Raw genomic sequence first — 23,213 nt, forward strand, 5'->3', positions numbered from 1 at the left:
ACTGGCTGCTTATCACAGTCTGGTCCTAAATAACTGCCTATCAATCAACTCAGGCCATAGAGTTTGAACTCAGCTCTAGCACATATGTCTGCAACCCTCAGTGACACAGATTAAACAAAGTCACATTCAAACAACAGATCTCAGGTATTTAAAACTGTAGAATATACTAGAAAGAAATTAGTATGCCCTCCTCCACTGTTTGATTTTTTTTCATACAATGGCCATTAGGCATTGGTTTGCAGACTATTATCTGTCCATCCTCCACAAGGAACAAGAAGTGAATATAGAACAGTACAGCACAGAACAGGCCCTTCGGCCCTCGATGTTGTGCCGAGCAATGATCACCCTACTCAAACCCACGCATCCACCATATACCCGTAACCCAACAACTCCCCCCCCTTAACCTTATTATTAGGACACTACGGGCAATTTAGCATGGCCAATCCACCTAACCCGCACATCTTTGGACTGTGGGAGGAAACCGGAGCACCCGGAGGAAACCCACGCACACACGGGGAGGACGTGCAGACTCCACACAGAGTGACCCAGCCGGGAATCGAACCTGGGACCCTGGAGCTGTGAAGCATTTATGCTAACCACCATGCTACCGTGCTGCCCCAAACTCCCCTGCCCATGTGGAGTTTGCACATTCTCCCCGTGTTTGGGTAGGTTTCGCCCCCACAACCCAAAGATGTGCAGGCTAGGTAGATTGGACATGCTAAATTGCCCCTTAATTGGAAAAAAATAATTGGGTACTCTAAATTTTTTATTTTTTTTTAAAAATAGAAATGAACTCCCCATGTCACATCTGTCTCTCATGCACAAAACCTGTGCACAAGAGCCAAAACTACCCAGCCCAGGATCCTTTTCCATCTGGTTGCCATGTGACAATTATTATGATGTGCTTCAGGTACTGTAGATCCATAATGGTACAACTTTTACAATTTCTGTCTTGTAGAGAATTTGTCACCACAAGCTGGTAATTCACAACAAAGGCACAAGTGAAATTTCCAATTATGAAACAGAAGATAACAAAGTCCCAAAACCTGGAGAGATGGATCTTATAGCCATTTCTAACTTTTGAGTGCTAATTTTAGATTACTTAATGATTCTACTGCCATGTCCAGTTGTTTATGCTAGAAACAAAACAGTAACATTTGTAACTATATATACGAACGGCTATTTTAGAATCTAAATCTTAATTGCGAACTTGCATTTATGCACTGCCTTTAACTGAGAAAATATCTCTAAGGCCTCATAAAGATTTAGTAAAACTTTCAGAAAGATGACAGAAAGCAAGTCCAAAAGATTGGTTTGGTGAATTTATTACAGATTAATAAATTGCTGTATCTGTACAAACAGCACAATTACTCTAGATGTTCAATATAAGTTGAATAACTGTCTGCACAACAGTGATTAGATTGAGAGACTCATCATAAATAAACTTATCCATGCAAAATTGTGTTTTTTATTCCTACCAGGAAATGAATTAGCACCTAGGTCAATCAAACAGCCATATATCCATTTAAGGGTCATAAACCTATAAATAGACCTAATGTCATATTTTAAATGTACTCAATGTGTGGATTTAACCCTGGATTTATTAATAAAACATTTAAAAAAAGCTAGTGGAGTAAGTTGAATGGTATAAGAAAAAGAAGAAAAGCTGTTTCAGACTGCAACAATTATCCTCATGTGGAGTGGCCACGCATTTCATCCTGGTCCCTGGCCACTTGAAGATACATGTCATTACTGCTCTGAAAAATGTATATAAATCATATGCATCAATTGTTATTTTTGTCATGGCAAAATGCATGAACTAATTTACTAAATATAATGCAAAACAAAAATCCTAACAAATTAATGTGAAATGTGATAAAATCTTAATTTAAACCAAAATTGATATATTTATATGTAATGTAATAAATGTAATATTTATATAAATATAAATCAATAAAAATGAAACATCAGGCCACACAGTCACAGCTTTCAAATGAACCAAACTGACTCATTTGATCCTAGCAGTCACTGACAGAAGTTGTGCTGGGTGTCAGATTTCTCAGAGGCTCCATGCAGGGTCCCTCATTCAGCAAACTAATGGTCAACTTTACAACTTGGCCTTCTCTGCTGAAAGAGAGGAATTCAGGGTGGTGACGCTGCCTGGGAGAAAGCTGTACAATTATAGGCAGTGGGGGGGGCTGTGCTGGTATGATGTGCTGACTTTTTTTTGGCACGGACATGGAACTTTGCAGCTACCTTTGGGCTGGTAACATAAACCGTGAAGGTTAGGTTAAAGTGTCAGCACATTTGTGGTGCTACTGTAGTCATGGCTTTGTAAAGGAGATTATAGCTGCCACTTCACTTTGAAAATTGGTCAACACTAGATCCAAGTAGGCATCACCTTTAGCTGAACAATAAGTTGCACAATTACACAGATGGTCGAATTAAAATCAACTTCCATGCGACTCCAAAATTACCCTAAACATTCAGTGTAAACCCAGAATACGGTTCAACCTGACTCGCTGGTGGCAAGAGCCTGCACTGCTTCACTTTGAAACTAACAAGTCCAGTGTGGTGCCAAACCTGGCTTACAGTGCAATTATTGTACAAACAAACAAGATTCTTCCTCTCCACCTACTGCATTGTAAATATACCCACTGAGGCCATGACAACTACAAGAAAGAATGCAGCAAAGTTGTGTTCTTTTGTTCCTTGCAATTTGTCATAATTGAAACTTGCAATTAGGGAAATTACCTGAATTTAGATTACTGAATTCTGACAGGAGTAGACAATAGAGTGAAAATTCATTCATAAGCAGTTGCACCATATAGCAAAACGTCTAAGTTTGTAGATGATATCAAGAGTTGTGGGAATGTACAATGTTAAAAGGTAAAAGACAGAGGGTCTTACCAGCTCATACAGAAATGTTAGCCAATGCATATTGGTACAAAAAGCAACAAGAGAATCACAAACTGAAGGGTTTGTTATTGATGAAGGTGGGTCACTGAAGAAATTTAAATGCAATAATCAGCCAAACAAAGAATCACATGATGGCAGTTACAAAGAAAACTAGGTTCAGAATCATTAGTAGATTCAAAGAATATGATGTTGTCTGAGAAATTAATAAAGTATCAAGAATACTTATTTGGAATACAATCACAATGCATACTGCAACAGGTGCACTACCTTTGCTGGCATAAAAACTTAGTCAGGGATCCCTGTCCGCTTGGCTGATAACGATTAAGGGGTCATCCCAATTGTCTCGAATGGAAACATCAGGGGCAGGATTCTCCGGTCTCCCAGCCGCATGCTTCTCAGCAGCGGGAGGCCGCGCGCCCTTCACTGGTGGCAGGATTCTCTGCTCCCGGTGCCATCAATTGGAATTCCCATTGAAGCCACCCCCCCTGCCATTGGCAAACCTGCGGGCGGGGGTGCGCCGCTCGCAGGCCCAGAGAATCCCGTCGCCAGCGAACGGTTGGAGAATTCCAGCCCAGGACAGACTAAGTGTCACCAAGATCAATGAAACAATGTTATAGGTTGAGAATACTTGTCACTTGAGTGGCTTCTTGGATTGGGCTGAAATTTGATTAAAGATGCATGACCGCTGTTTACCATGGAACCAGATGTGGAACTGACACCAGTAGACTGAAGAATTCAAAAGAGAATTGTATCAATTTCTGATTCAGCAAAGAGGAGAACAACAGAGGCTTGAAGGAGGAAGAGAAAGAGTTGGACCAGATCCTAAAGGAGGACCTGAATGACCGTGTCAGCTGAAAGATCTGAATGACCGTTTCTCATTCCAGCATTAAGTTCTTAAAATCAGTCAAGTTTCAAAAGATACAGCAGTCAATTTATTGGGGTAAACGTAACAGTACAGCATTAGCTTTCTTACCATGCGGGTGCAGACACACACAAATACAGACAAAACACACAACTGCACCACTGCAGATTTGTGGAACCACAGACATTTTTTAAAATGGTGAACAAAATAATGGCTTAACATACAAGAGGAAGAAATGAAGATATCACTTTCACCAAGGTATAACAAGTAAAAAGGTAAAACATGCCATTTCCTAGTCTTTTCGAAAATTACATTCTGTAAAGGCTAATGTACAGATTATATCATCAGGGTTTTTGTACGGTCAAATGTGCTGATTAAACTTAATGCAGTGACCCGATTATGAAGTTTTACTGTCTACCATAAAGACTTGTGGTTGGGATTTTGAACATGGAACAAGCTTTGAGACAATCACCATAGTTCACCAAGTAAGAAGTCTTACAACACCAGGTACCCGAGGAAGGAGCAGTGCTCCAAAAGCTAGTGATTTGAAACAAACGTGTTGGAATTTAACCTGGTGTTGTAAGACTTCTTACTGTGCTCACCCCAGTCCAACTCCGGCAGTGTGTCTCAGATATAATGAAACAAGAGCAAGCCTTCCTCAAATCAAGCTTTCAATTAATATCACATTACAAGTTGTAAATCATAAATCAAACCTAATTTTTTGGAGGAGGGGTAGACGATGGAAAATTGAAGAATAAAAAACAATTTTAGGGACTGGCTGAAAATAATAAACTTGTGGAAATTAGATTAATTTCAGTCAGTGCTCTCTCCCCAAAATTAGTTTAAAGTTTCTAAACATTAGGGGCATGTTCTGTATTTTGTACAATTTTCTATTTAATGAACACAAGTCTTCTCAAAAGCACCACTGCACTTTATATTTATGCTTCTTCTGAAATGGTTTCAGAAGAAACCTCAACTTGAAACAAATTTGTACGATCACCTGTGTCCATTTTTAGACCACTTAGGACTTACCCCGAGTGGTTGGAAACACAATTCAGTTAACTATTGAACTGGTTTAGTTTTCAATCAAAAAAATAAAGAAAGAGAAACCAAAAAAAGGGCACAGGTGAGAAGATGGAGTCAACTTACTTGTAAATCTGTACTCATCCTCTCGTCTTCGGATTTCTAACTCTACAGAGAAAGGTTAGAAATATTGTCAAAGATCGAACTAACTAGATGCAGCAACAGGCATAGATGAACTTTTAATCTGTACATTTAATAAATATATGTGCTGCATTTTACTTCTTCACACTGGTCTCCAAAATGTTTCTAATCCACAGAATAGATTCTGACTGGAGTAGTCTAATTGTACACTTAATCCTTAAGTGGTAAAGGGCTTCCATTTAACCACACAACGACCTACAAAAAAAGTTGAAACAAAACATACCAGTTGAGATCTACATAAAATGGACATTTTGAGGAGGAACAGGTGGTGCAAATCTAGTAATGATTCCTATTGCAATGGAGCGCAACCAAAAATTGCCACGGCTGATTAATTATATTGACAATGCATGCTTTCTATATATTTAGTGTACTACAGCAGACCACCAGTTAATATTCAACTTCATATAAAAGGGGACTGAAACAAAATGGTTTTTTTCTTCTATCTAACTAAACATTACAACAGATTACATCACTGTAGTTATTCACAATTAAATAATTTACAAGTAAGAATTTAAAAATTCTACATTAGTTGTATTTTTGTATCGAGGTTCACCCCAATTTGTTGGATTAAAATAAGCCAATTTACAGCTCAAAGTTCAGTAGCTTGTGTTTCAACCATTGCTATAGTCCACTTAAGCCACTTGTACTTAAATACTAATTTTAGAAGAGCAATTTCAAGTACACTTTGATGCAAGAAAAAAAAAATGGATGTTTTAAAAAATAAATTGTTTTTTTGATGTTTGTTTTTACAAGATGCTAAAGATGGATTGAAGCTACAAAAGTGGAGATTAAATCTGCAAGATTTTACACACGGGAAAGGAGGACGTTACAAGTAAGCTGTGCATGCATGGCACATTTAAAATTGAAACATAAAGTTAATATGCCAAACCACAGTTTAGGAACAATAAACAAAGCAAGCGGAAGTATACTGCTAATTCAGTTGGCAAGTCAGAAAATTAAATGGTGTGCCGTACATTTGTCCAGGAACTATAGGCTGCATTGGGAAACATACCCAGAAGTCAGTAACCTCCCAGACTGTAGAGCTAGAAGGAACAACGGTGCTCCTTCCAACCACACATTAAAGGACTCGATTGCTGCTCCAGACTTCCCCACCACCCCACACTCTCCAATACAAAAACATCATTTGATACCTTTTTAAAATACATTTAGAGTACCCATTTTTTTTCAATTAAGGGGCAATTTAGCATGGTCAATTCACCTACCCTGCACATCTTTTTGGGTTGTGAGGGTGAAACCCAAGCAGACATGGGGAGAATGCGCAAACTCCACACGGGCAGGGGGCCGGGATCGAACATGGGTCCTCGGTGCCGTGAGGCAGTAGTGCTAACCACTGCACCACCGTGCTGCCCCATTTGACACTTTTTATGTATTAGTTGGAACAAGAACCTGCAGTGAAGGCCATAATATAGAGATTACATTTTACAAAATAAACACTAGTAGTTGCTTTACTAGAGCACTAATGGACAGCTTTCAGAGCAATGTACATTCCAAGAACTCTGGTTTTAGCAAAGGGAGCTTTACCACATTAAGTTTTCTGCAAACAAGCACCAAGTTCCAGGTAAATAACTATCAAGAATTCTACGGACTGAAACTTGAAACTCAACGAGAAGCAATCTGTGTACATGTCTTGACCTGAAACTAAAACTGAATGCTGTGTGCAACTCATGTTGCTGATACAAATAAGGCAGTCAGTCTTAAACGTGATCAACACTTGCAGTCCTACTTCAGCTACAATTCTGTAGACAGTTTTGCAACAACTCTACTGAATATTAAACACAATTACAACAGTTTATAATTTGAAACAAATATTATATAAATTAAGGATCAACTAGGTTCCAAAATACTGTGCTTATGTTACACTATTTCTAATTATCAATATTGGTCAGCAACAGTCCTTCCATAAATATATTTCACTGCTAAAATAGATTGACAGTATATTTGAATACTATGCTTGCAAGGATGGTAAATACGTTATGTATTACATCTGACAGGAATAAGCTGGCAATAGAAACTGTCATTAAAAGCTTTGACATACAGTTGATCATCATGAAAACACAAACACTGGGCAATGAAATGTATTACAGCCCATTAACAAAAAGGTAATTTGATTAGATGACTCATAAGATACTCCGCATAAACAGATCTGGAAAGGCAATTATACCCATTTGAAGTATTATGGAACAGATTTTGCCATCCATACAGCTCCATGGCCAAGCAGATTTGACATTTTTCCAGCTGCTGGTTTCTAATGGAAGCTAAATCACTGCAATGCTCAATTTTGACTTATATCCCACATAATAACACTTGATTTATTGGCGCATGGAATTAATACTTAGTTTGAGGAAACCTCTCCTGCAAACATGTGTCATAAATTCTGTGAAAAGTAATCAAACAGGTGCTTGAAAAATGAATATTAATGATCAAGGGGAGCAAACTAGAAAGTGGGATTCAGTTTGTGGAAAATAGACCATCAACAATGTTCATTTATATACGAAAGAGAAAATGCTGGAAAATCTCAGCAGGTCTGGCAGCATCTGTAGGGAGAGAAAAAAGCTAACGTTTCGAGTCCGATGAGTCTTTGTCAAAGCTAACAGACAGACAAAGTGGGAAATATTTATACTGTAGAGTGAGAATCTACAGTTCATCCTCTGATGTTAGTTTCTCTGCTGTTTGGCCTTTCACAGGGGCTGATTTAGCACAGGGCTAAATCGCCGGCTTTGCGAGCCGACCAAGGCAGGCCAGCAGCACGGTTCAATTCCCGTATCAGCCTCCCCGAACAGGCGCCGGAATGTGGCGACTAGGGGCTTTTCACAGTAATTTTATTTGAAGCCTACTTGTGACAATAAGCGATTTTCTTTTCATTTTTTCACATCTTTTGTTCTCTCTGGGGACTGCCATTAGCACTCTTTCCCCTTGGTTTCTGTGGCCATTAGCACCCGGTTTCCGTGCCTATGACTCATCTTTCAATCTCACTCCACAGTATAAATATTTCCCACTTTGTCTGTTAGCTTTGACAAAGACTCATCGGACTCGAAACGTTAGTTCTTTTCTCTCCCTACACATGCTGCCAGACCTGCGTTTTGTCTTTCGTTTCAGATTCCAGCATCCGCTGTAATTTGCTTTTATCCAATGTTCACTTATATAACAGCTTTAACATAATGAAATATTCAAAGACACTTCGCAGGAGCATTACAGAGCAAAGCATAACACTAAGTCACATAAGGAGCTATTAGCTCAGATGACCAAAGAGGAGCAAAGCTGGGTGAAGAGGCAAAGAGGTCAATCGAAGCGCATTCCAGAGATAAGGGCCCAGGCAACTCAAGGTACAGCCACCAACAATGGGGTGATTAAAATCGAGATGCTCAGGAATCCAGAATTAGAAGAGTGCAGATATCTCGAGAGGGTTACGGGGCTGGAGGAGTGAAGCACTGGAAGAATTTGAGAAAAAGGACGAGAATTTTAAAATCAAGATGTCATCTGACAGGGAGCTAACACAGATCTGCAAGCACAGGCATGATAGGGGAATGGGCCAAACTGTGAGTTAAGACCCATGCAGCAGAGATTTGGGTGACCTCAAGTTTATGGAGACAGAATGCGGAAGACAAGCCAGGAGTGCATTGGAATCGGAGTCTTGAGGTAAATTAAAGTTGCATAGTCCGAGATGACCATATGCTGCTTTGGCCATTGAGGGGGTGTGCTGACTGGTGGCGATTTAACCTGAGGGTCACCACACCTCAGGTGAGGGGCACGGTTGAGAAGACAGGGCCCTTCATGAATAACCTCAGCTGGTACGGGAATTGAACCCGCCCTGTTGACCTCGCTCTGCATCACCAACCAGATGTCTAGCCAACTGAGCTAAACCGAGCTAAAGATTTCTAATACAGTGCCCTTCTGTTTGAAAACTTGGAAAGCCTGCAAAACAAATATTTTATCACTGGAACCAAAAGTTAGCAATTGCTTTCAGTCCCTCATCCACTCCATTTCTAAACTGGGGAGTTTGTATCCACTGAGAAGTATCTAATGTGCTGTGGCACTGTAATGGAAATAATTTTTTAAAACTGCACATCGAGGGAACATTACCGAAAACAAAGCACAGTTCAGGAAACTCTGCAGAGTGAGATCTTGCACAAGAGACCCAATGGACAATCAGCGGCTATTTTGAAATATTTTGTACCCTGATCAGCAAATCTTAAACAGGACTTGGTCTCTAACGAAAGACCAAGAAAGAGATTCTTCTATTTGTACATGCATACGCACTTTGCTTTTACAGGTAGGACTCATCGGCTGATTCTATCAGGCTAAGGCATTAAGTTTATTTTTAAATTCTGAAGTTTTAAATTTCCTATATAAGTGTATCATGTTTAACTTTTCCTCCACTAGGGCAGCACAGTGGTTAGCACTGCTGCCACATGGCACTGAGGTCCCAGGTTTGATCCCGACTCTAGTCACTGTCCGTGTAAGAGTTTGCACATTCTCCCAGTGTTTGCGTGGGTTTCACCCCTACATTCCAAAGACAGGGTAGGTGGATTGGCCACACTAAATTGCCCCTTAATTGGAAAAATGAACTGGGCACTTTAAATTTATTTTTTTTAAAGTTTTCCTTCATCAAGCTGCCAATATTTGCGTCTCTGAAGTAGGTGGCATTATACTCCATCATGTGGTGGCCCTCAGGTTAAATCACCACCAGTCAGCTCTCTCTCAAAAGGGGAGAGCAGCCTATGGTCCGTCCTCTGGGACATGGCAACATTTACATTTTTATTGTCCATTTTGTTCAGGCTGTGGGTATAATAATTAAATCAAATACAAATGTTTACTTTTAAGAACCTGTTCTCACTGCACCTCTTAAGAGTCATAAATTGTCTGCACGTCGTCACCTTACAACAGGAGTCGTGATCTCTGATCGATTCTTAGTTCATTTTGATGCATGAAGTCCATAACCATGCTTATGAATCAAAACTGGGGAGCCCAAACACACCAGAATCACATGCACAGATCAAATCCAGCAATATTATGTCATGCACCTTTAACCTGACGGACGCAGGAACCTGTGGCTATTCTTTTTTTTTTAATTCTTAAATTTTTTAATAAATTTCGAGTACACAATTTATTTTTTCCAATTAAGGAGCAATTTAGCGTGGCCAATCCACCTACCCTGCATATCTTTGGGTTGTGGGGTTGAAACCCATGCAGACATGGGGAGAATGTGCAAACTCCACATGGACAGTGACACAGGGGCGAGATTTGAACCCGTGTCCTCAGCGCCGCAGTCCCAGTGCTATCCACTGCGCCACATGCTGCCCTTCCTGTGGCTATGCTAATCCATCTAACCATTTAATTCCACATTGCAGTAGTGAGACAAACCATTGTTCAGGTTTGCACAGGATTGTATTTCTGATTCCTTGAATCTCGTTGTGGTTCAAATGCTAATGGTACCACTTAAAATCCTGATGACAACTTTGAACAGACAAATTTAAACACAAGGTTACCTGTCAAAAGTTGTTTTTACACGTTAATCTATTTCACTGCAGCGACCAAAAAGGAGTAAACACATTGTTGGGAGTGTTCAATAGGCTCCTAACAGTCAGAGGGAATTGGAAGAGCAGATATGTAGGCAAATTTCAGAGAAGTGTAAAAGTAATAGGGTAGTGAAAGTGGAGGATTTCAACTTTCCCAACATTAACTGGGGCAGCCATAATGTCAATGGTTCAGAGGGAACGGAATTCTTAAAATGCATCCAGGAGAACTTTTTAAGCAGATAAATAGAAGGTCCTGGACTTAATTTTAGGTAACGAAGCTGGGCAAGTGGTTGAGATCTGTTAGATTCAAGACTGTAATGGAAAAGGACAAAGATGGGCCTGAGATCAAAGTTCTAAACTGGCAGAAGGCCTATTTTAATAAGATCAGATACGATTTGGCCAGAGTAGATTACGACATTTTAAGGTAAATCTGTGACAAAACAGTAGGACGCATTCAAGAAGGAAGAGTACAGGGCGAACATGTTCCAATCAGGGCAGCACGGTGGCACAGTGGTTAGCATTGTTGCCTCACGGCACCAAGGTCCCAGGTTCGATCCCAGTTCTGTGTCACTATCCGTGTGGCGTTTGCACATTCTTCCCGTGTTTGCTTGGGTCACGTGCCCACAACCCAAAGATAGATTGGCTATGCTAAATTGCCCCTTAATTGGAAAATATGAATTGGGTACTCTAAATTTATATTTTAAAAAACATGTTCCAATCAAGAAAAGGAGTGGAGCCAACAAATCCAGTGAACCCTGGATATCGAGGGATATAAAGCATTGGTTAATGAGAAAGCGGGAGGCTTATGCAGTTATCGAGGGCTCAAAACAACAAAAGCCAAAGAAGCAAATAGAATGTGCAAAAGGGAACTTAAAAAGGAAATTAGGAGAGCAAAATGGGAACTTGAAAGGATACTGAAAGGTAAAGTAAAGGAAAATCCTAAGTTGTTTTACAAGTACATTAAGGGTAAGAGGATAACTAGGGAAAGAATAGAGCCCATTAAAAACAACAGTGGTAATATATGTGTTGGGCCGGAGGATGTAGGTAGGATTCTAAATGAATAATTTGTGTCGATGTTCACATGTGAGAGGGACGATGTAGATATAGAAATCACTAAGGACTGTGATAAAATTAAAGAGATTAACATAGACTGAGAGAAAGTTCTAACGGAATTAGTCTGCATTTGGAGAAGCAGGGATTAATCAAGAAGTCAGCATGGTTTTGTTAAGGGCAGATCATGTGACTAACTTGATTGAATTTTTCGAAAAGGTAACCAGGTGTGTAGATGAGGGAAATGCATTTGCCATTGTTAACTTGGACTCCAGCATGACCTTTGATAAGGTCCCACATGGGGGACTGATAGCAAAGATACGAGGCCATTGGATCCAAGGAAATTTGGCAAATTGGATCCAGAATTGGCTGAGTGGCAGGAAGCAGAGGGTGATGGTCAAGGGGTGTTTTTCACTGTGTTTAGTGGGGTCCCGCAGGGATCATGTCGTGGCCCTTGCTCTTTGTGGCTTACATAGATGATTTAGGCATGAATGTAGGATGGTTGATCCGTAAATTTGCAGATGATGCAAAAATTGATAGGGTGGTAAATAGTGAGGAGGATAGCCTTAAATTACAGGGGGATATAGATGGGCTGATCAGTGGCAAATGGAACTCAATCCTGATAAGTGTGAGGTGATGCACTTGAGCAGGACAAACAATGCAAGGGAATACATGATAAATGGTAGGACCCTGGGAAGCACAGAGGATCAGAGGGACCTTGGTTTGCAAGTACACCTGTACTTAATGTAGCACAGCAGATGGATACAATGGTTAAGGAATCAAATGGTATACTTGCCTTTATTAGCCGAGGCATAGAGTTTAAGAGCAGGAAGGTTATGGAACTGTATAAAACGTTGCTTAGGCGACAACTAGAGTATTGTGTCCAGTTCTGGAATCCACATTTTAGGAGGGATGTGATAGCACTTGGGGCGCAGAAAAGATTTACCAGGATAATGCCTGGGCTGGGGAGTTTTCGCTACGAAGAGAGATTGGATAGATTGGGGTTGTTTTCCTTGGAGTAGAGGAGACTGAGGGGAGGTATATTTGAGATGTATAAAATTACGAGGAGCATAGCTGAGGGTAGACATGAATAATTTTTTCCCCTAGGTGGAGGGATCAATGACCAGGGGTAGAGATTTAAGGCGACGCAGGAGGTTCTGAGGAGATGTGAGGAAAAGCTTATTCACCAACTTTTTCACCAAGTGGGAGTCTGGAACTCACTGCCTGAAAGGGTGGTAGAGGCAGAGACCCTCATAACAGTCAGAAGTAATTAGATGTACAGTTGCGATGCCGTGGCCTACAAGACTATGGGCCAAATGCTGGAAAAATAGATTAGAATAGTTAGGTGGTTGTTGACTGGCACAGATGTGATGGGCTGAATGGCCTTTTCTGTGCTGTAGACTCTATAACAATGCAAAATGCTCTGACAAATAAATGCTGCCTAAAAAGTTGGAAATCTCAAGAATACTAAAAGCACTCTTTAGCAACCTCTTCACGGTATGTGAAGAAATAATTTTTGATAAATATTTCCTCGTTTCCCTCTCCCATCAAACATGTCATGCTTGAATTTTGTTGTGCCCATGTGATCATTTTGCTGAGCTATGCATACAAAGCAAATTTCGTTTTTCTAGACTTATCTGTCTGCAAAACCAAGATTACACAAATAAAATTAACTGTTGGTTTAAACCTTGATGATTCATTGACATCCTTTCAGCGAAATACATTCTTTCCTACGAGAAGCAGATATATACATATAATACAAACAGAAAATTGGCAACAACACTTCAAATTCTTTGAAATCTGGAATGTTAGATTATCTACATTTGGTACAGTATTGTGTTTCTCATTCTTTGACATTTAACCTATATCAAAGGACAGATCCATTGTTCAACTAAAATAGTACCACACGAACAGTGCTCCTGCCAGAATTCTGCGCTCTGTGGATGTGCAAGAACCACATCCATGTTTTTTCTAGGTTTTCACACTGGTACAACAAAACCCAGGCCTAGAAAATTCGTTTTTGAAGAGAAGTACACTTCATAGAAGATCAAACTTCATCACTGTGGAATAATTTTTCAAATTTAATCAAACATTTTGAATCGCAGTATGTCTTTTTGCGTTTTGAACATGGGAGGTTACCAAAGAGTGAATATTGTAGCCACCTCCTCAGGAACGTTTCTTTAATCATTTACAGGATGTGGCCATCACTGACTAGGCCAACATTTATTGCCAATCGACAAGGTGGTGGTGAGCTGCCTTCTTGAAATACTGCAGTCCCCAAGGTACAGGTACACTCGCAGTGCTATTAAGGAGGGAGTTCTGGGATTTTGACCCAGTGACAGTGAAGGAACGGTGACAAATTGATGGTGAGCAACTTGGGAAGGGAACTGTCAGGTGGTGTTGTTCCAGGTATCTGCTGCCCTCATACTTCTGGATGGTAACAGGAAGGTGCTGAGGTGAGTACTTGCAGTGAATCAGTGGTGGAGTGATTGAATATGTTTGGAAGGGGTACCAATAAACAGGCTATTTCCTGGATGGTGTGAAGCTTTTGTGTTGTTGGAGCTGCATTCATCCAGATAAATGGACAATATTCCATCACACTCCTGACCTGTGCATTGTAGATGGTGACCATGATGTGGAGATACCGGCGTTGGACTGGGGTGGGCACAGTAAGAATTCTCACATCACCAGGTTAAAGTCCAACAAGTTTATTTGAAATCACAAGCTTTTGGATCGCTGCTCCTACACCTGATGAAGGATCAATTGCTCTTAAAGCTTGCGATTTGAAAGCGGATGGCACGGCAGCACAGTGGTTAGCACTGTTGCTTCACAGTGCCAGGGCCCAGTTTCGATTCTCGGCTTGAGTCACTGTCTGTGCGGAGTCTGCACGTTCTCCACGTGTCTGCGTGGATTTCCTCCGGGTGCCTCCCACAAATCCCGAAAGACGTGCTTGTTAGGTGAATTGGACATTCTAAGTTCGCGTTCAGTGTAAACAAACAGGCGCTGGAATTGGACATTCTCAATTCTCGTTCAGTGTAAACAAACAGGCGCTGGAGTGTGGCGACTAGGGGATTTTCACAGTAACTTCATTGCAGTGTTAAAGTAAGCCTACTTGTGACAATAATAAAGATTATTATTAAACCTGTTGGACTTTAACCTGGTGTTGTGAGACTTCTTATTGTAGATAGTGGACAGAGGGCGGCACGATGGCGCAGTGGTTGGACTGCTGCCTACGGTGCTGAGGACTGGAGTTCAATCCCAGCCCTAGGTCACTGTCTGGGTGAAGTTTACACAAAGTTCACAGTTAAGGGTTATTGTGTCAGTGTATTGATTAGCATTGTTTAAGAGGTAATTGTAAACTATTTTTATTGTACTGTGTCAGTAATAAAGTTTGCTTTAATACACCATAACCCTAATTTGCATGAAATCACTCCAGGAGTGAGGTGTCCTTTCCCAAGTCTTGCAAAATTAAATTAAAAGGTTGGAGTTTCTATCCAGCATGCTATCCACTGTTGGGGTCTGGTCTGGAATCATAATAAAATGCCACTGAATGTCATGGGGTGATGGTTAGATCTTCTCTTGTTGGAGATGGTCATTGCCTGGCACTTGTGTGGTGAGAAACTTGTCAGCTCAAGCCTGCAGGAATCCCTTGGACTGCAGTATTGCTACTGCTGCTTGATATGCCATAATCAAATGCTGCCTTGACGTCAAAGGCAGTCACTCTCATCTCACTTCTGCAGATCAGCTCTTTTTTCCATGTAAGAACCATGGCTGTAATGAGGTCAGGAGCATGGTGATCTTGGCGGAACCCAAACTGAGTGGCAGTAAGCAGGTTATTGCTGACTAAGTGCCACTTGATTGCGCCGTTGATGACCCCGTCCATCACTTCACTGATAATCGAGAGGCGGTGGATGGGGCAGTAATTGGCTGGGTTGATTGTCCTCTTTTCGTGAATACAGGACATACCTGTGCAATTTTGCACATTGCCAGGAAGTTACTCATGTTGTAGCTGTACTGGAACAGCTTGGGGAGGGGCACAAAATGTTTTGGAGCACAACTCTTCAGTGCTGGATATTGTCAGGGCCCATAGCCTTTGCAGTATCCAATGTCTTAAGCTATTTCTCGATATTAAATGGAGTGAATCGAATTGGATGAAGACTGGCATCTGAGATGCAGGGGATCTCTGGAGGACGACAAGATGGATCATCCACTTGGTACATCTGCCTGAAGATTGCTGCAAATGTTTCAGCCATATCTTTTGCACTGAAATGCTTGTTTCCTCCATCATTGAGGAAGGGGATATTTATAGAGCCTCCCCTGTAGCAAATTGTTCAATTGTCCATCATTCATGGCTGGATGTGGTAGAACTGCAGAGATGAGATCTAATCTATTGGTGGCTAAGCGTGGTAACAGATAAAACATAGTGGCTTATTTACCATAATTTATTCCAGGAACTGAAGTTTAAATTAAATTATGTTTCAAACGTTTAATAGATCTTCCGGATAGCTCTCTTGATGTTTAAGAACAAAGAAAAAAGAACAAAGAAAATTACAGCACAGGAACAGGCCCTTCGGCCCTCCCAGCCTGCGGCGATCCAGATCCTTTATCTAAACCTGTTGTCTATTTCCAAGGTCTACTTCTCTCTGTTCCCCACCCGTTCATATATCTGTCCAGATGCATCTTAAATGATGCTATCGTGCCCGCCTCTACCACCTCCGCTGGCAAAGCATTCCAGGCACCCACCACCCTCTGTGTAAAAAACTTTCCACGCACATCTCCCTTAAACTTTCCCCCTCTCACCTTGAAATCGTGACCCCTTGTAATTGACATCCTCACTCTTGGAAAAAGCTTGTTGCTATCCACCCTGTCCATACCTCTCATAATTTTGTTGACCTCAATCAGGTCTCCCCTCAACCTCCGTCTTTCCAATGAAAACAATCCTAATCTACTCAACCTTTCTTCATAGCTAGCACCCTCCATACCAGGCAACATCCTGGTGAACCTCCTCTGCACCCTCTCTAAAGCATCCACATCCTTCTGGTAATGTGGCGACCAGAACTGCACGCAGTATTCCAAATGTGGCCTAACCAAAGTCCGATACAACTGTAACATGACCTGCCGACTCTTGTACTCAATACCCCGTCCGATGAAGGCAAGCATGCTGTATGACTTCTTGACCACTCTATCGACCTGTGTTGCCACCCTCAGGGTACAATGGACCTGAACTCCCAGATCTCTCTGTACATAAATTTTTCCCAGGACTCTTCCATTGACCATTTAGTCTGCTCTTGAGTTAGATCTTCCAAAATGCATCATCTCGCATTTGCCTTGATTGAACTCTATCTGCTATTTCTCTGCCCAACTCTCCAATCTATCTATATTTTACTGTATTCTCTGACAGTCCTCCTCGCTATCTGCAACTCCACCAATTTTAGTATCATATGCAAACTTGCTCATCAGACCACTTATACCTTCGTCCAGAACATTTATGTATATCACAAACAACAGTGGTCCGAGCACAGATCCCTGTGGAACACCACTAGTCACCTTTCTCCATTTTGAGACACTCCCTTCCACCACTACTCTCTGTCTCCTCTTGCCCAGCCAGTTCTTTATCCATATAGCTAGTACACCCTGAACCCCATACGACTTCACTTTTTCCATCAACCTGCCATGGGAAACTTTATCAAATGCTTTACTGAAGTCCATGTATATGACATCTACAGCCCTTCCCTCATCAATTAACTTTGTCACTTCCTCAAAGAATTCTATTAGGTTTGTAAGACATGACCTTCCCTGCACAAAACCACGCTGCCTAGCACTGATAAGTCTATTTTCTTCCAAATGTGAATAGATCCTATCCCTCAGTATCTTCTCCAACAGTTTGCCTACCACTGACGTCAAGTTCACAGGTCTATAATTCCCTGGATTATCCCTGATACCCTTCTTAAACAAAGGGACATTATTAGCAATTCTCCAGTCCTCCGGGACCTCACCCGCGCTCAAGGATGCTGCAAAGATATCTGTTAAGGCCCCAGCTATTTCGTCCCTCGCTTCCCTCAGTAACCTGGGATAGATCCCATCCGGTCCTGGGGACTTGTCCATCTTAATGCCTTTTAGAATACCCAAAACCTCCCCCTTCCTTATGCCGACATGACCTAGAGTATTTAAACATCCATCATGTCCCTCTCCTTGGTGAATACTGATGCAAAGTACTCATTAAGAAGCTCACTCATTTCCTCTGACTCCACGCATAAATTCCCTCTTTTGTCTTTGAGTGGGCCAATCCTTTCTCTAGTTACCCTCTTGCTCCTTATATACGAATAAAAGGCTTTGGGATTTTCCTTAACCCTGTTAGCCAAAGATATTTCATGACCCCTTTTAACCCTCTTTATTGTGCGTTTGAGATTTAAGTACTCATGGATCAAGTCAACAAGGACTTTATATTAATTAGAGATTGCTGACCCATTGGTTAAACATTTTTTTCCCATTAAGGGGCAATTTAGCATGGTCAATCCACCTAGGCTGCACATCTTTAGGTTGTGGAGAGTGAGACCTACACAGACACGGGGGGAACGTGCAAACTAGGGGCTGGTTTAGCTGAGGGCTAAAGAGCTGGCTTTTAAAGCAGACCAAGGCAGGTCAGCAGCACAGTTAAATTCCTGTACCAGCCTCCCCAAACAGGCGCCAGAATGTGGCGACTAGGTGCTTTTCACAGTAACTTCATTTGAAGCCTACTTGTGACAATAAGCGATTTTCATTTCAGTTTCATTTTTTCAACCCCACACGGACCCAGGTCCTCAGCACCGTGAGGCAGCACTGCTAACCACTGCGCCACTGTGTGCCGCCCCATAAACCATTTAACAATGCTACAAATAAACATCTTTAACTCGAGTTGTACTAATAAACTGAAGTAGGAATTGCCTTGAGCAATAGGTAGTTTTCAGTCGAACACTGCTCACAAGAACAAAAAGAACCATCAAATGACCTGTAGCTGCTGCGCTTTTATAATGTACCAAAGAATGAATGATGATATAGCTACTGTGAGATTTAATCAGTAAAAGACCTCGGAAGGACATAGTCCCCAAGATGTCGCTGATTAGGTAATGGGCCTAAAACAAAATATGAGGAATAAATATATCACTCTAATGGAGAAACAAAAACAAGTGTTCATTCAGACCAGAATTTCAATTCAGTCTGAATAAATCCGTCATATTTTAATTCATTTTTATTTGCTAAATGCATATTAAGGTCATTCAACACTTTCAATGCCACATGCAGATGGACTGAAGTATGCACAATAGATAGCTGGGTCATTCATATACACTTACACACACACATGATTTCAAGATTCTTTTTCTATTTAGGATCATCGTTTGCTGCATAGTATTTATCAGTCTGGACAGATAAGCTATTTCTCAAAACTATTGGTTGCATTCAATCTACTAGTCCATCATTTTCACACGCTTTGGGAAGCATCTTGTCTGCAGCCAATTTCTTGAGTTATTGGTCTGTGAAACAGTAAATGTATTGCTGTACTACACTGATGCCATCTCAACTGAATGGAAAAAATAGACATTCTGCTAAAACAGCAGCGTTGTACAAAGGAAATGAACCAACTTGTTTATCCTTCACTAGCTTTTTCCAATAATTTTGCAAAGTCATAATGAACTCAGGGCAAAAATGAACTTTCACTCCAGCTCAGCTCAATGATCTGAACTGTAAAAGCTTTAAAATTAATGACGTGTTCATAAAGATAGTAAAACACTAACCTCGGGGTGTCAGAGAAGCCTGCTTTTCCACTTCGGTTTGTTGTCTCAGACTAGTCGGAATATTGTTGTAAATGCGCTTGTAGTGGTTATACACGGCAACTGAAAGCACCTTCTTGGCATAGGACTGACCAACTACATATTTGTCGAGATAACTGTAAATCTGAAACAAAATTAAAATCAGAACTCTGACAAGAATAGTTCAATGAGGCTTTTGAACATTAGCACATAACAATAAATGAGCATGCAAGGCAGTAAATGCAGTTGAATAAAGTGATCACAAATAGATGAGTCACATAACGATGAGTGTGATAATGATAATTTAGTTCAAAAATGAATTAATTAGTAATAAGCCATGGCATATCCATGCACAAGTGGAATATTATGGTGCAAAAATGCCATCAAGTGGTAGGGAAAATGCTAGAAACTATTATAAAGGATGTGACAAATGGACACTTGGATAATCATGATCTGATTGGACATAGCATGGATGTAGACATAGCATGGATGCCAAATAGGAAATCGTGTTTGATGAACCTTGTTGGGAATTTTTGAGGATGTTACTATCAAAGTTGACAAAGGAGAGCCAATGAACATAGTACATTTGGAATTTCAGGCTTATACAGTTCCCAACAGGGGGTTGATTAGGGGCTGGTTTAGCTCACTGTGCTAAATCGCTGGCTTTTAAAACAGACCAAGCAGGCCAGCAGCACGGTTCGATTCCCGTACCAGCCTCCCCGGACAGGCACCGGAATGTGGCGACTAGGGGCTTTTCACAGTAACTTCATTGAAGCCTACTCGTGACAATAAGCGATTTTCATTTCATTTTCATTCATTAGTAAAATAAAAGCACATGGGATAGGAGACAATATACTGGCATGGATTCAGGATTGCCTAACAATCAGAAAACAGTAGGAATAAATGGATCATTCGCACGCTGGCAGGCTGTAGCAATTGGGGCACCACCAGGATTAGTACTTGGGGATCAACTGATCACAATATATATCAATGATTTGGATGTGGGGACCAAATGAAATACTTCCAAATTTGCGAATGATACAAATGTGTTCAGAGGAAAATGTAGGCTGAATATTCTACTCCTGCTCCTATGTTCCGAAGAATGTTGGCACAGCTATACCAAGGGAATAACATTTAATCCAGTGATTTTTTTTAATGCATCAGCCAAGTATAGAACTAACATCGTCAGTTTCCATTATGATTATAGAACTAAAAAAGCTCAATTTCCAGTCTTAACATACATGGCAGCATAATGGCAGAAGCTAGGGAACAGTTCGCAGCCTATTCTTGGTTAGGGAATACTCATGAGGGAAACATTGCGTTGGTCATGTCCAAGTTCAATCTAATAGGATTCGTTTGGTTGAGATTGCTATTATAAAAGGGCCATGTAGCCACTCAAAATCTTGCTTTTTTTTAAAGTAACTTTAAAGTACCCAATTCATTTTTTTTTACAATTAAGGACAATTTAGCTTGGCCAATCCACCTACCATGCACATCTTTGGGTTGTGGGGGTGAGACCCACATAGGCACGGGGAGTCTGTGCAACCGCCGCATGGATAGTGACCCAGGGCAGGGATCAAACCCAGGTCCTCAGCGCCGCCCTACACAAAATCTTTCTGATACCATCTCCAGATAAATGATACCGTCTCCAGATAAATGAGGGTCAATTGGAGATAGACCAGATATGTCTTTCCATCCAGGGTACATGGTAAATCACCATGAAATATCTTTCTCTTTTTAAAAAATTGCCAAGCAAAAGTGGACCATTCTAACTGTTGGTGTTATCAATTTTCTACTCCTTTCCTGAAAACACTGTCAAAGAATATGTCACTGGAGATTTCTGAACTCTCCAGTACTTTTCTGAAGTGACCATTATCATCCAATTTGAACTCCCACACAGCACTGTTGCTCTTGGGATGTCTTAGGTCTGGATTATGGTTACACTATTTAGTTGCTAATTTGGCCTTTGCCTGCAAGACCAACTTTGTAAATGGGTAAATCCAGTTAATTACAAAATATGGAAGTAAATAAGAGAACAGGTGCAACCATAATCTCTCACGTTAAAAGAGAAAGAGACTTCTTGGACACTTGATATGTTTGTGTGGGACTGTGCTGCCTCACTCTGAGCAAAAAGACCGAGTCACAGGGAAGGGTGAGGACAGAGGAATGCAGGCGAGGGTGGGGCACAGGTAGAGGGAGCGGTCAGACAGCAGGCATAAGGTAGGGGTAAGATCAGCCCTGGGTGGGGGGCCGCCACACTAGCAGCGATAACTAGCACAGGAGGAAAGACAGGTAGGGGGGCTGTAGCACACCTCCCAGCAGGGAGGGAGCGCCTGGGTGGGGAGAGTGGATGCGGGGTTGGGGAGGGGAGGGGGTAGAGGAGAGAGAAAGAAACTCAAAAGGGACGAAAGGATTGGTTTTCATATTGGCTTCAGCAAGTAAGGTGCAAGTTGAGGGAACAAAATGGCGCCGCAAGCAGCCATGTTGGAGAGGCCCCAAACAAAGGGAAACCCAGGAGCGCGTCGGCCAGGTAACATCACCTGGAATGTCAGGGCACTTAATGGCCCAATGAAAAGATCCAGGGTCTTCGCTCAGGGGGAACGGTACATCATAGTCAGCGGTGCCCTGGACGGGGCACCTGTAGTTCTGGTAAATGTGTCCGTGCCCAACTGGGATGGCACGGATTTCATGATAAAGACCATGGTGGAAATCTCCAACATTGACACACCAGCTGATCATGGAGGGGTGGGGGCGACTTCAGCTGTGTTCAGGACCCATTGACGGACGATCGAGTCCCACAATGCGGAAAAAGACTGGCATGGCCAGGGAACTGGGAGCATACATGGAGCAGATGGGGACAGTGGACCCATGGAGGTTCCTACAACCTGGTGAGAAGAAATTTTTGGTCTTTTATCCGGTGCACAAAGTATACACATGCATTGACTTCTTTGCAATGGGGAAATCTGTGCTTCCAGAAAGGGCGGAATACTCCGCGATAGTCATTTCCGACCACGCTCCACATTACATTATGTGAGGCTGGAGACAGGCTATGCCCAACGCCGCGCATGGAGTTTGGATACGAACCTCTTGGTCGACGCGGTCTTCTGCCAGACAGCATCACAGGCCATAGGCAAGTACATTACTAACAACCAGAATGGGGAAGTCTCACCTTCCACGTTCTGGGAGGCACTGAAGACGGTGATTTGGGGCGACAACTGATCGACTCAACCCTGGAGGTCAACAGAAAAAATGCCGAGACCCTGACCGTAGAGCTTCTGACGGAGCAGTAAAAGCTGCAAATGGACTTTAACCTGCTCTCCACCAGGAAGGCAGTGCACCAACTCCGCCAGAGACGGGGGACCTTCTATGAACACGGAGGGAAGGCTAGCCGTCTACTGGCTCATCAGCTGAGAAAGCAGGCCACCACGAGGGAGGTAGCGCAGGTGAAAGATAGCAGAGGCAGACTGGTAGCTGAACCAAAAATGGTCAACCAAGCATTTGAGACCATCTACAGAGGGCTGTACGCCCCTAAGCCGACCAATGGAGATGTAGCGATGAAACGGTTCCTTGACGGACTTGATATGCCAGTCATGGGCGACAATAGACGAGAGGGGCTGGAAGCACCAATAGGATTGGGAGAGATCCTGTGGAGAGCATCAGCTCCATGCCGCGGACTTCTGCAAACAATTAGCACCAGCCCTCGCCCCACACGTTTGGGAATTGTTTGCGGCCTCGACTCATTAGCGAGGGGCACCCTGCCTCCAATGCTAACACAGGCCATGGTATAGCTGATACCCAAAAAAGACAAAGACCCAATGGAATGCGGATCACATA

General features: G+C 41.9%; 1 protein-coding gene across 2 annotated transcripts in view; it reads right to left on the reverse strand.

Annotated features, from left to right (window-relative positions):
• The window catches only part of clpxa (caseinolytic mitochondrial matrix peptidase chaperone subunit Xa), a 66,284-nt gene that overhangs the window by 27,280 nt on the left and 15,791 nt on the right, over window positions 1–23,213 (reverse strand). The window contains exons 5-6 of one of the 2 annotated variants that reach the window (XM_038813185.1): window positions 19,365–19,524; window positions 4,931–4,972 (exon numbers count right to left, since the gene is read on the reverse strand). In XM_038813185.1, coding sequence (XP_038669113.1) covers window positions 4,931–4,972; window positions 19,365–19,524 — 202 coding nt within the window. The remainder of the gene's footprint in view (window positions 1–4,930; window positions 4,973–19,364; window positions 19,525–23,213) is intronic. The other variant, XM_038813186.1, reaches the window with a different exon arrangement.

This window comes from Scyliorhinus canicula, chromosome 12, assembly GCF_902713615.1.
Source record: "Scyliorhinus canicula chromosome 12, sScyCan1.1, whole genome shotgun sequence".
Taxonomy (NCBI): Eukaryota; Metazoa; Chordata; class Chondrichthyes; order Carcharhiniformes; family Scyliorhinidae; genus Scyliorhinus; species Scyliorhinus canicula.